Source organism: Perissodus microlepis, chromosome 15 (genome assembly GCF_051167445.1).
Source record: "Perissodus microlepis isolate ML-2025 ecotype Zambia chromosome 15, ASM5116744v1, whole genome shotgun sequence".
NCBI classification, from domain to species: domain Eukaryota; kingdom Metazoa; phylum Chordata; class Actinopteri; order Cichliformes; family Cichlidae; genus Perissodus; species Perissodus microlepis.
The window spans coordinates 27017863-27031634 of NC_140475.1; the positions used below are offsets into that span (position 1 = coordinate 27017863).

The window sequence follows — 13772 nt, forward strand, 5'->3', positions numbered from 1 at the left end:
AGGCCATACCAAACACCTTCAATGCCACAGAGTTGCTGCCTGGCAGTGTTGAATGCAGGACGAGCCCGTGCCACCCTGGCGGTGTAGTCGGGGCAGACTGAGATGGTCCGGTCTCCAACTTTAATCTGTCGGCGTTCTCTAGCACGTTGTAAAATGTCAACACAGTCAGTGTGGTAATGAAACCTGCATACAATGGCTCGTGGACGGTCGCCAGGCTTAGGTGCGGGTTGGAGGGTCCTTTGCGAACGATCCAAAAGCGGCTCCTTCCCCAGATCAAATGCTTCTTTTAGCAAGGAGGCTACAGCAGCAGTGGTGCACGTGTCAGGGCCCTCTGGTACTCCCACTATCCTAACATTGTTACGCCGCGACCTGGACTCCAAGTCTTCACACTTATTTTCCAGCTTGGCTACATGAGCTGTGAGGCCCTTGATAGTGTTTTTCATCTCAGCTATATCATCAGAGCAGACAGTAAGTGCGTGCTTCATCTCCTTGACCGTACCTTTTAGCTCGGACATGGTAGAGTCATTGGCAGCTTTATCGATCGCGTCTTCACCGCCTGCAGGTCGAACTTAATGGTAGACAAAGCATCACCCAGAGTGTTCTGAAGTTCCTTTTTAAAGATGTCGGCGATATCTTTCCTCAGCGAAGCCAGCAACTCGACCTTGAGAGCCTCAATATCAGGATTAGCTTGGCACGAGGGGGGCTTTGCAGGAGACGGCGGCTCACTCGAGGGTGTGGTCGCGGTTTGCAAACTAGGCCTCAGTTGTGTTTGAATAGTAGTAGTTTTAACATTTTTTGCTGCCATTTTACGCAGGCCCGAGTAAAACTTCTCAACAAAACAATCCACAAACCAAAACAGGACTGGAAATATAGCCGAAAAGCGCGAATGAATAACAATTTAATCGAAATCGGCGGGAGCTCCCAGACTCGCATCCTACTCCATCATAGCTCTTCCGGAAGTCCACGGTAATATTATGTTGAAGCACAGTACGTATTACTGCTCGAGGCTCTTGACTGCGGTAGCCGTAATGCTCCGTCAATCGTGGCTATCTGACGGACAAAAACCATACAAGTTCCACATCACTGAAGTTGCACCATTTTTACAAACCAATTCTGGTTCATCTGGTTCATCTGTTTCATTCGACGATCCGCTTTTGTCCTTCTCATTCTCCGTTGCCGCCATGCTTTTTCCGCCATGTGCCTAATAAAAACAAAGGCACTGCGCATGAGCGTTTTACCCATATTCTATTGCGATATTTCATTTTCTTATCATTGCTTAACACTGTGTTACTGTGAACGGTATAATATGGCCCAACCCTAGACGGTATATTTTAGAAATAGCTGTAATCTTGACGGCAGCGATAGTCCTCCACTATCCTATACTATAGTATTTGTATAGCTGATATCATTGCCATTTATATGTTGAATACTGCCCTAGCTCTCCATCACACCATGTGCATTAGCTCTGAATTCACAGACTTTAGCTCTAGTTTGTGATGACAGTCATCATTCTGCTGTGTAGTATGATCGACACCTGCTGCAGGGGGTGATCAGAACAAGAGCTAGTATCAGCTGTAGTCAGAGGTGGTGAAGATGGAGGCAGTCTGATTGTAGGATGGCGTCTTCGCTGTACGAGCAGTTGAATGATGGTGGACTGTGAGAATTGGGCTTTGTATTGAAATTTATTGTATTTATTTTATCTGTATTGAAATACAAGGTGGGCAGGGCTGCAGCTAGTTGGACATTATTAATGGATTAAATGGAATGGATTAAACCTTAGAAATAAAAGCAAGCAAACTGTAGACTAGTAAAACAGTCACACATGGACATTCTTAGACGGTTGGAGTAAAAAAACAAGACAAAAGAAGTGCTAAAATGATTTTCAATTATGCTTGCATGCCTGTAAACCCAGCAGTGTGTAGAACCAGTGTAGTCCTCTAAAACAGCGGTCTCTGACCCCCGGGCCTCGGACCGGTACCGGTCCGTGAGTCGTTTGGTACCGGGCCGCGAGAGTTGAGACTCAGGTGTGAAATGTATGGTTTTCAGGGTTTTTATCGGTTTTCAGCGTTATTTTGTTATCGTTTTTATCGTTAACTCAGTTTTCCTGGGTCTTTTCTCATGTGTTATGAATAAATCTTCTTTTTTTCGGTACCGGTACTAGTTTTATTTTGTTGTATTTATCCGCGACACCTTAAAGGCCGGTCCATGAAAATATTGTCGGGCATAAACCGGTCCGTGGCGCAAAAAAGGTTGGGGACCGCTGCTCTAAACAACTGTCTGCTCCAAAGCAAACACGGATCCAGTAACTTTAAGTATATTCCTGTATATACTGACTTCAAATGCTGTTTGTGTGTGACTGTTTTGTTGTGTTACAGTTGTCTGACGAAAAAAGGAGTCTGTCTTCTGCGCAGGAAAAACCCTTTAAATTGGGACTCCTGCTGATATTTCCATGCTGAGAGGATTCTCAGTGTTTTAGCAGTGCACAGGAACAGCTTGGAAGTGAGTGGTCATTGGTCATCACAGGCTAAATTTATGTTGTACGTGTTTGGTCATCTGACAGAAAAACTTGTATTCTGGGCTTAACTCACAACCTGATAGCCCTGTGTTTTGTTGATCTCACCCTACAGTAACACACATTTTAAAAGAAGATGCAAAATAAAACAGTTTCTTGGTTGCCTTCTCTCCACTGAAGACTATGAAAGCAATAATTATCTTAAGCTGACTTCCGTTGGCATATAAGTGGTGTTCAGAAGAGATTTGAGTCAGACTGATTGAGGAGCTGTGCTGCTCTCAGCCAGGGTCTATTTGTGTGATCTCTGAGGGGCTGTTTTAAAGTCCCTTTGCTCGACATCCAGTCTTGTGCCCTGTGTATTGAATTAACTGAGGGTAGGTTTCTGCCTATCGGAGCTCTCCATTGTTTGTTTACTACCGGAGTTCGTATCTCTTCCTGTGGTTACACAGACAGATATTCCTAAATTATGGTCTGGGGCCTCGGCTAAGCTGTTTATTTTTCTGTTGCTCGGCTTGTGCTTCTTTTATGCATTTAATGTGTTTAGACTGTCGTTTACAGTGTAAATGCAGACTAGATTTCTTATAGGCTTTTGTTAAATTACAAATGTTGATAAAAGCCAACACTGTGTGGTTTATTGTCTAGTTCCATGAAGAGGAAGGAATGTAATTAGCTAACATGTGTGGAAGGATATCAGTTGAATAGCCAACGGTAAACTGCATAAAGTCACAGTTGTGCCAGGGCTCTAGACTAACTTTTTGCCATGGTTGCACTGGTGCACCTAACGTTTTTTTTCTTAGGCACACCACCACAAAAGTTAGGTGCACCCAAAATTTTCAACCGCATCGCTTAACACCACAGTTTTATATGTTCACTTTTTTTGTTGTTTTTTTGGGGGAGTAATTGCTGACCATACAGACAATATTGATTTGTAAATGATTAACAACACTAAGTTCTTTATTTGGAACACAGTTCTACAAGAAAGATAAGATCGGGGCTTAACATAAAAGTTATCAATCGTTCTTTTCATCTTTTCTCATTACACACAGCTACATCCACTTCTGCACAGTTTTGCACAGTTACATTTTTATATAGCTTTAATGCACATAAGTATTTTGTCTCGCGTCAATTATATCGTCAGTTATATTGTTATCGCACATTTTCAAATATATGTCGTGATAAATATTTTTGGCCATATTGCCCTGCCCTAGTTACCATTAACTTAGCTTGCAACACACTGACAGAAACTCTATTCAGTGTAACTGCAATTACACTGAGTCATTATTGTATTTACAAGTAAACAGATTTTTCAGTAAAGGTGGTATTTATTTTTAGCTATAGTGAGATGGATGAATATTTTCAAAAAGAATGATTGGTGCCACGTTGTTGCTTTTACGGGCAGTCTAAGGCTTTAGATTGTATTTTCTTTTATAGCAGGATATGAAGCAGTAATTCTTCTGGTGTAGATTCTGGTTAAACCAGTACAGGCAGAGACAGTGGAGCTGGAGTATGGCAACCACAGTGAGAGATCCTACGTGTAACAGCTGAGTGACTCGAAAGCAATTTGGCCAATGAGCTGGCTAGAGGAAAGAACCCACAGAGGGGTGGAACATCTGAAATATCAAATTAAAAGGACAGGGATGGTCCCCTAGTAAGTCGTGGATGACGTTGTCGTCCTGAGTAGATTAAAAGATGCTAAAGTTAAAGATGCACATCAGTGTTTCCTGCTCAAGTAAGTTCTATGTGTGGAAAACGCTGATGTGACTCTGGTGTCAGGGTTGATGTTAATCACTGTGACATTTCGGGATGTGGCTCAAAAACTGTGCTGCCATGTAATACAGTGAGAGGTCAGCAGGCAATTGGGGCACTCTAAATGTACAGTAGAAGAATTGTAATGTCAGAAACTTATGATAACAATCACACATGGTTAATGCTGGTAGACACACTTTTGTTAGCCAGCCAATAGGAATGCAGCATGAAGTGATGTGGAAAAAGCAAAACAGACCCACATGGGATGCATGGTAGTAAACTATTTGGGTTTTAACAAAGCAGAAAATGCAGTGAGGTAACTGCAGCAGAAATTAGTTTGGGTGGTGTGGCCTACAGCTGTTCTTGTGACTAAATAAGATGTAACATGGAGAGAACCTGCTGTCTCATGAAACAAGTCTCATCAGCCTTTCTAGTGTCATTCTAGCAGTGTCAGCAGAGCAGGCCTAACAGGAAATAAACTTCTTCTAACTGGGGATAGTGAACATAAATCTACCAGTATGGTCCCTGCTGTTTTTAGTCAAATCAGTAGGAGGCTGATGTGAATCTGGCATTTGTCTGACCATTTTCCATGACAGTACAACCGAATCATATCTGTTGGTGATCAGCCTTAAAAATTCCTGGTTAGGTTTCTGTGGTGCAATGTAAGTGTTTCCATCAGTGAGGCTGTCCAGCAGGCATTTAAGAAGATCCTACCTACCTCATTGCTCCTCCTCTTCTGCTTGGTGTTTGATGCTGAGGGGAAAAGCTGCTGTGAGATCATTGGTCAGGAAACTCTACTTATTCTGCATGTTTTTGTTTCTGCTTGGTGCGAACCCAGCCGTGTCAGCGGAACCTTTCCGCTATGAGTCATGAGTTAAAAGGCCACCCTGTGTGGCTGGAATACCTCACAACCTATCACTCCTCCTAAGACTGTTTATTGTCGGAAGCAGTTCAACCTGCTGTGCTGGATTCAGTCAGGCAGCCTCTCAGTATCTGTTTTTCTGACCTCCTTTTACTTATTGTGCATTTTCGTGTCAGTTTGTTGCTAAATACTGCAATTGGAGGGACTAGTCATAGCATGTACTTAAAAGATTAAAAAAAATGTCTGTAACCACTGTGATATCCATCATTGGTTTCTGCAATGAAACTTGGTATGTTAGTATTAGTGTTTTGGTTGCTGCCATATTGGTATTTTGTGGCCAGAGGTGACTGTATCTTGACAAAAGTTAAATTAGTGACAAGGTATGTCCAAAACTAATACAAAAATATTGCATACAAACTGTAGAAGTGCTATACACAGACCCACATATCTGCTATTAAGGGCAGTGTAACTTCTTGTACAGTCTGTGCTGCACAGCAAGCCATAGTGTCTGCCATTAAGAGGTCTACTTTAGAGGCTGAAACTAACAGCAGCGTCAGAGTGGCCACACGTCTACCTTTAAACCTTACTGTACACTCATATTTTAATAGAACTTCATTAAAATACAGTTGCTAGCCCTGGACCTGTTTTTGCCCCCTGGTTGGGTCACTGGCTGTGGTTTTTGTGGACCTGCGTCACTGACGATGTCCTCCTGTGTTCTGATGGACTTGGAGTGGCCCTTCAGCTTGTAGCAGATATCCAGAGGACTAATGTCTCCATCTAACTACTTTCATCACCATCTTTAGCAGATGATTGTGAAGTTGGAGTTAATCAAAGAAACTGAGCTAATTATTTTACTCAGATATTAAATGTTATATAGCCAATAAAATATTTGCAGAGGAGAAACATTAACTGTAACGGTTATGTATGACGTTTTGAACTGACTAGACTGTATATAAAAGATGGGCAAATCTACATTCTTTCTGTGTGGCAAGAAAGGAGGAAATCCCCCTGGTTATATAAAGAAGCCTGGTTACATATGAGTGATAGCCTTTGGCTGACTTATAAATGGCAGGGATAGCTCAGTAGGTACAGTGGTTGCCCCATGATCGGAAGGTCGGGGGTTTGATTCCCCTGAACAGCTACCCTGAGGTACCCCTGAGCAAGGTACCGTCCCTGCACACTGCTCCCCGGGTGCCCAATGGCTGCCCACTGCTTCACTGAGTGAATGGGTTAAATGCAGAGAGGAATTTCCCCACGGGGATCAATAAAGTACACTTTCTTTCTTTCTTCTTCTTTCAATCCTGGGTAAATGTTTCTGATGAGTTCATGGGCTCAGTTGCTAATTTCTGTTCTTAGTGGAAACATTGTGGTGGTTATTTAGTAAAACACAATCCTGTGAGAGTCAATAAGGGGGATGAAGCATTGTATGCTATAGTGTACATACAAGTTACTAAACTATGAGTGTAAAGTATGTCAGATCCACCCCTTGAGTGTTGCATCTTCTCTGCTCAAGGCTTCACAACAAGACCTCACTAACCAAAGGGTGACAATGATTGTCTATTTAATCATCTGCCACAACTAGAATATACATCTGTGAAAAACTCTGTTAGCTTAGCTGTGCACAGATGTTGGAAGCTCAGTTGTCAGCACCATATTTTCCATATTTTTATTCCATATTATACAAAGTAATTGCTTTGTAAGGCAAGTTGTTAAAGGTCTTGGTTTTGACTATGAAAGAGCACTCTTTTCACTCAGTCAGTATAGTCAAACATGTATTCATGTGTCAGCATGAGTGTTTTGTTTTTTTTGTTGTTGTCTTTTTTATTTTATTTCAGTAATTACGCTGCAGTATACGGTAGAAGTCTGTACAGTCTGTGGCTATTGTTTTTTTTTTTTTTTTCGTCTTTTTTGTGGTGTGTGGAGCATATTTCATATATTTCAGTTTGGTCTCAGACTAAACTTTTTAATGTGTTGTATTTTTCTGTTGAAAAATCTTGCTTGCTGCAATTACAGATGTAGATAGAAACATTGAAGTTGCATAAATCATTTAGTTTGCCAATTAAACTGATTGTTGGTAGGACCAGACATTCATAGAATCACATTCTTTCTGAATTATTATGGAAGCCCATTTGTGCCAGTGTGGGTGTTTTGTTTTGTTTTTTCTTTTTTTCTTTTTTTTTGTTTGTTTGGTCCCCCCCCCCCCCCCCCCCCCCCCCCCCAAATGATGTAAAATCCTGAATTTTGGACTCTTTTTTCCCTTTTCAAATGAGAACATTTAGCTAATAATTGTGACTTTTACCATTTTATTTAAACGTTTAAGAAAACAACACTCGGCTGTTAGCCATCGTTATTTTCGCTACATTTCTCAAAATAAGAATTTTAACTTTTGAGATTAAACGTTTTAGTGTGTGTGTGTGTGTGTGTGTTATGGGGTAGTAGTGATATTTTCCTTTAAAATTCTTTAAATGTATCAGTTAAACATTTCACTCAAGGGTGTTTAAGAGATTTACGTGTAATAAGCAATTTTACAAAAGTATCGAATTTTCAGTTTTTCATTAAATTTGGACTTCATCTTGGCTCATCCATTCCCCCCCCCCCGCTTTTCCCCCCTCTTTATCATTTCATCATCCTTGTCTGGAGTAGAAGTTGTGGTGGAGTATGATTATGACGCGCTCCATGATGACGAGCTGACCCTGCGACCTGGCGACATCATCAAAAACGTGCGCTACATAGAGGAGGATGGTTGGATGGAGGGGGACCTCAATGGGAAAAGGGGCCTCTTTCCCGACAACTTTGTCAAGGTGAGAGATAGATTAGTGTTCATCTGTCAACTGGCTTATATCAAATTGCAGCTTGTTTGTTGGAGTAGAGCTAACCGTGTTGTCTATCATACTGTTAGTGATAATCCTATTGAAACTGGGAGCATTATCACAGTATAGCAGTCTACTACACAGAAGAATTTCTGTGCTTTATATTTAATATTACTTTGATGAATGATGTAAACATTTTAGAATAGAAAGGATAGAACTAAAGATCAGAAAGTGTTTACAGAATTCCTTTTGCGAAGTTAGATTTGTGTTTTGGAAAAGCAGAACCTTTTTATTGGAATAAAGGTTTAAAGGGGTAACTTGACCTGGTATCATTTTGATGGATTATTTCAGAGACATGAGCAATGTTCCCTCTAATATTTCATGTGTCTGAGCGGTCCCTTGGACCACTGTGAGCAACAGCAGACATGTGCACTGTGGTCACGCCAGCATCGAATCCATCCAAGTTACGTGGTTTATTAAAATAATCAAATTACAGCATTTATGATAGACTACTTTTAATTAACTGCTTTAGCCCACTTACAATGAAAATTTAAAAAAATCTTGTTCATGACCTGTGTAGTATGTTAACTAGTGGTGCAACGGATCAACAATCTCACGGTTCAGATCGGATCACGATTTTAAGTCACGGATCGGATCAATTTTTGGATCAGCAAAAAAAGAAAAAAGACAAAAATTTAACATTTACTTATTTACTTATTGAAGTATGTTTTGCCTGTTAAAAACATTCAACTCAAGACTCATTCCACGCAATTATAAAAAAAATTAAAGCTGCAAGCAGCGTTATGAGGGCCCTCGCACCCCGGCACGTCGAGCCACGCTCAACACCTACAACCAGCACGTCCGATCTGATGTCACATTGATGGAGTTCATGCATTTAACCACCAGCTAACAATTCATCTCGTTCAATCATGATTAGTTAGTCGTCCCACTAGGTGGCGCTCTAACCATTAATGACAAATGGCATAACAAACATTTCCGAGCTCGAGTCTCATCACGCCTATGACCTTTGGGAGAGATTGAACATTGTGTTTTTGAGTGACAGCAGATTACTGCTTTTTGGCGAGTGATTGAAACTCCACGTGCCGCCATGACCACCCTGTTTCCCTGAATGTAAAAAGCGTCACAATTTAACATCACAAAGGTCTTTTAGATTCCACGCACTGGAGATCGTGCCAATCTGACGAAATCCCTTGGAGGAGTTCGTCAAAGTACGGTGCCTGAAAAGAGGGGAAAATGTCGCCAAAATTACACATTCATTTTAAAATGGCTGACTTCCTGTAGGATTTGGGATATTGCTCCAAGAGACTTTTTTGTACATCTTGATATCTCCTATAAGCTTACCAGGTTTCAGACTCATACATAAAACACAGAGAAGGGGCTGTGGTTTTGAAATTTTGCAGGGGGCGCTGTGGAGCCATTTTGGGATATTCAATGAAAATGATCACATACCAAGATAGCCCTCATCACATTGGAGGTGTGCGCCAAATTTCAAGACTTTGTAAACTTTCCAAGCCCCTCAAAAGCCACTTCATCTTTCATGGTGAACCGCGTTGCCACCAGGGTGCGCCATTCAGTTTAAACTCACAATTTTCGCACTAAAGCATTATGAAGGACTGATGGTGATATTCACCGCTTTTGAGGTGGCCACGATGAACCTGTGAAAATCAGTACAACAAAATTAAAGCCATGACATTTCCTGTTTCCACTAGGTAGCGCTGTGCGTATTCCCGACAATGGGCACATCAATCTGTTCAGGGCGGGTCTGACATCATGCCTGTAAAGTCTGGTACTGACCAGACTGGATTTCATTGAGTTATACTAATTTGTTTCTTCATGGCGAGACATCAAAGTTCGCCATGCTGCTGGGGTCACACCCTTTTGCGAAAAGTCACAGTTTTCACTGTAACCCAAGACCAACTCCTTAAGGCTTTCCTGGAGAAATTTGAGGCTGCAGATGTCACCCATCACAATACTGTACCCCAAAGTGTAAAACATGACATTTCCTGTTCCCATTAGGTGGCGCTCTCCCTGATGTCAAATATGGCAGTTGAAATATGTTCAGGGGTGGAGCCTTATCATATGTGTGCTCTTTGGTCCAGATTGGAGGTGTGTGCCAAATTTAAAGCCTCTATAAACTTTCCAAGCCCCTCAAACACCACTTCATCTTTCATGGTGAACTGCGCTGCCACCAGGGTGCGCCGTTCAGTTTAAAGTCACAACTTTCGCACTGAAGCATCACGAGGGACCCATGTTAATATTCACCGCTTTTGAGGTGTCCACGATGAACCTGTGAAAATCAGTACAACAAAGTGAAAGACATGACATTCCCTGTTGCCACTAGGTGGCGCTCTGCTTACTCCTGACAATGGGCACATCAATCTGTTCAGGGCGGGTCTGACATCATGCCTGTAAAGTCTGGTACTGATCAGACTGGATTTCATTGAGTTATACTAATTTGTTTCTTCATGGCGAGACATGAAAGTTCGCCATGCTGCTGGGGTCACACCCTTTCGCGAAAAGTCACAGTTTTCACTGTAACCCAAGACCAACTCCTTAAGGCTTTCCTGGAGAAATTTGAGGCTGCAGATGTCACCCATCACAATACTGTACCCCAAAAGTGTAAAACATGACATTTCCTGTTCCCACTAGGTGGCGCTGTCCCTGATGTCAAATATGGCAGTTGAAATATGTTCAGGATGGGAGCCTTATCATATGTGTTCACTTTGGTCAAGGTCAGAAAATGTATGACAAAATAAGAGTCAATAAGATTTTCATGGCGAGTCATCGAAATTCGCCGTGGCGCCACGGCCTCACCGTATTGTGAAAACTCAAAAGCTCCGCAATTTAACATGGCCCAGGTGTGTAGTTGACACTGACCAAAGATGAAGCTTGTATGATCAAATCCCAAGGAGGAGTTCGAAAAAGTTCGAGGCATGGAAATGGCAAAATTAGAGCCAAAATGTCACCTTCACGTCCAAATGGCGGACTTCCTGTTGGGTTTGCGTCAATGGGGCCACAGACTTTTTTGTTCGTCTTGGCATGATACACATGTGTGCCAAATTTCATACATGTAGCTCAACTGATGTGGTCGTAGGGCTGCATTTAACAAGGCATAGGTGGCGCTCTAGAGCCATTTCCCAGTGCTCATATGTAAAACCATTAAAATACAAAATTTTTCACCAGACCTGACGCGTGTGCAAAATTTCATGAGTTTTTGAGCATGTTTAGGCCTCAAAAGGCCAATTCATTTGCCGAAATAATAATAATAATAATAATTAAAGCTGCAAGCAGCGCTATGAGGGCCCTCGCACCCCGGCGCGTCGAGCCACGCCCAACACCTGAAACCAGCACGTCCGATCTGATGTCACATTGATGGAATTCATGCATTTAACCACCAGCTAACATTTCATCTCGTTCAAACATGAGTAGTTAGTCGTCCCACTAGGTGGCGCTCTAACCATTAATGACAAATGGCATAACAAACATTTCCGAGCTCGAGTCTCATCACGCCAATGACCTTTGGGAGAGATTGAACATTGTGTTTTTGAGTGACAGCAGATTACTGCTTTTTGGCGAGTGATTGAAACTCCACGTGCCGCCATGACCACGCCGTTTCCCTGAACGTAAAAAGCTTCGCAATTTAACATCACAAAGGTCTTTAGATGCCACGCACTGGAGATCGCATCAATCTGATGAAATCCCTTGGAGGAGTTCGTCAAAGTACGGTGCCTGAAAAGAGGGGAAAATGTCGCCAAAATTACACATTCATTTTAAAATGGCTGACTTCCTGTTGGATTTGGGATATTACTCCAAGAGACTTTTTTGTACATCTTGATATCTCCTATAAGCTTACCAGGTTTCAGACTCATAGATAAAACACAGAGCAGGGGCTGTGGTTTTGAAATTTTGTAGGGGGCGCTGTGGAGCCATTTTGCGCTATTCAAGGAAAATGGTTACATAACAACAAAGCGTTCATCACATTGGAGGTGTGGGCCAAATTTAAAGCCTATATAAACTTTCCAAGCCCCTCAAAAGCCACTTCATCTTTCATGGTGAACTGCGTTGCCACCAGGGTGCGCCGTTCAGTTTAAAGTCACAATTTTCGCACTGAAGCATCATGAGGGACCCATTTTAATATTCACCGCTTTTGAGGTGTCCACGATGAACCTGTGAAAATCAGTACAACAAAGTGAAAGACATGACATTCCCTGTTGCCACTAGGTGGCGCTCTGCGTATTCCCGACAATGGGCACATCAATCTGTTCAGGGCGGGTCTGACATCATACCTGTAAAGTCTGGTTCTGATCAGCTTGGATTTCATTGAGTTATACTAATTTGTTTCTCCATGGCGAGACATCAAAGTTCGCCATGCTGCTGGGGTCACACCCTTTCGCGAAAAGTCACAGTTTTCACTGTAACCCAAGACCAACTCCTTAAGGCTTTCCTGGAGAAATTTGAGGCTGCAGATGTCACCCATCACAATACTGTAACCCAAAGTGTAAAACATGACATTTCCTGTTCCCACTAGGTGGCGCTGTCCCTGATGTCAAATATGGCAGTTGAAATGTGTTCAGGGGTGAAGCCTTATCATATGTGTACTCTTTGGTCCAGCTCGGACAATGTATGACAGAATGAGAGGCAATAAGATTTTCATGGCGAGTCATTGAAATTCGCCGCGGCGCCACGGCGTCACCGTATTGTGAAAACTCAAAAGCTCCGCAATTTAACATGGCCCAGGTGTGTAGTTGGCACTGTCCAAATTTGAAGTTTATAGGACCAAATCCCAAGGAGGAGTTCGTTAAAGTACAAGGCATGGAAACGGTAAAATCAGAGCCAAAATGTCACCTTCAATCAAAAATGGCGGACTTCCTGTTGGGTTTAGGACATGGCCATAATAGACTTTTTTGTTCGACTCTGAACGTTATATATGTGTACCGACTTTCAAACATGCACGTCATACCCATACCGGGGGCTCGCGTTTTTCATTTTTCTAGGTGGCGCTACTGAGCCAATTTTCCCTGGCCATGTCTGAGAACATTAAAATACGTAAATTTTCACCAGACCTGACGCGTGTGCAAAATTTCATGAGTTTTTGAGCATGTTTAGGCCCTCAAAAGGCCGATTCATTTGCCGAAATAATAATAATAATAATAATAATAATAAACAGAGCAGATACAATAGGGCCTTCGCACTGTCAGTGCTCGGGCCCTAATAATAATAAACAGAGCAGATACAATAGGGCCTTCGCACTGTCAGTGCTCGGGCCCTAATAATAATAATAATTAAAGCTGCAAGCAGCGTTATGAGGGCCCTCGCACCCCCGGCGCGTCGAGCCACGCCCAACACCTGAAACCAGCACGTCCGATCTGATGTCACATTGATGGAATTCATGCATTTAACCACCAGCTAACATTTCACCTCATTCAATCATGATTAGTTAGTCGTCCCACTAGGTGGCGCTCTAACCATTAATGACAAATGGCATAACAAACATTTCCGAGCTCGAGTCTCATCACGCCAATGACCTTTGGGAGAGATTGAACATTGTGTTTTTGAGTGACAGCAGATTACTGCTTTTTGGCGAGTGACTGAAACCACGTGCCGCCATCACCACCCCGTTTCCCTGAATGTAAAAAGCTTCGCAATTTAACATAACAAAGGTCTTTAGTTTCCACACACTGGAGATCGCATCAATCTGATGAAATCCCTTGGAGGAGTTCGTCAAAGTACGGTGCCTGAAAAGAGGGGAAAATGTCGCCAAAATTACACATTCATTTTAAAATGGCTGACTTCCTGTTGGATTTGGGATATTGCTCCAAGA

General features: G+C 42.3%; 1 protein-coding gene across 7 annotated transcripts in view; it reads left to right on the plus strand.

The window, feature by feature from the left end:
- cd2ap (CD2-associated protein) overlaps positions 1-13772 on the plus strand; it is a 110714-nt gene that overhangs the window by 19242 nt on the left and 77700 nt on the right. For all 7 annotated transcript variants that reach the window (XM_084953970.1, XM_084953975.1, XM_084953969.1 and 4 more), the window contains exon 2: positions 7764-7921. In XM_084953970.1, the coding sequence (XP_084810096.1) occupies positions 7764-7921 (158 nt within the window). The remainder of the gene's footprint in view (positions 1-7763; positions 7922-13772) is intronic.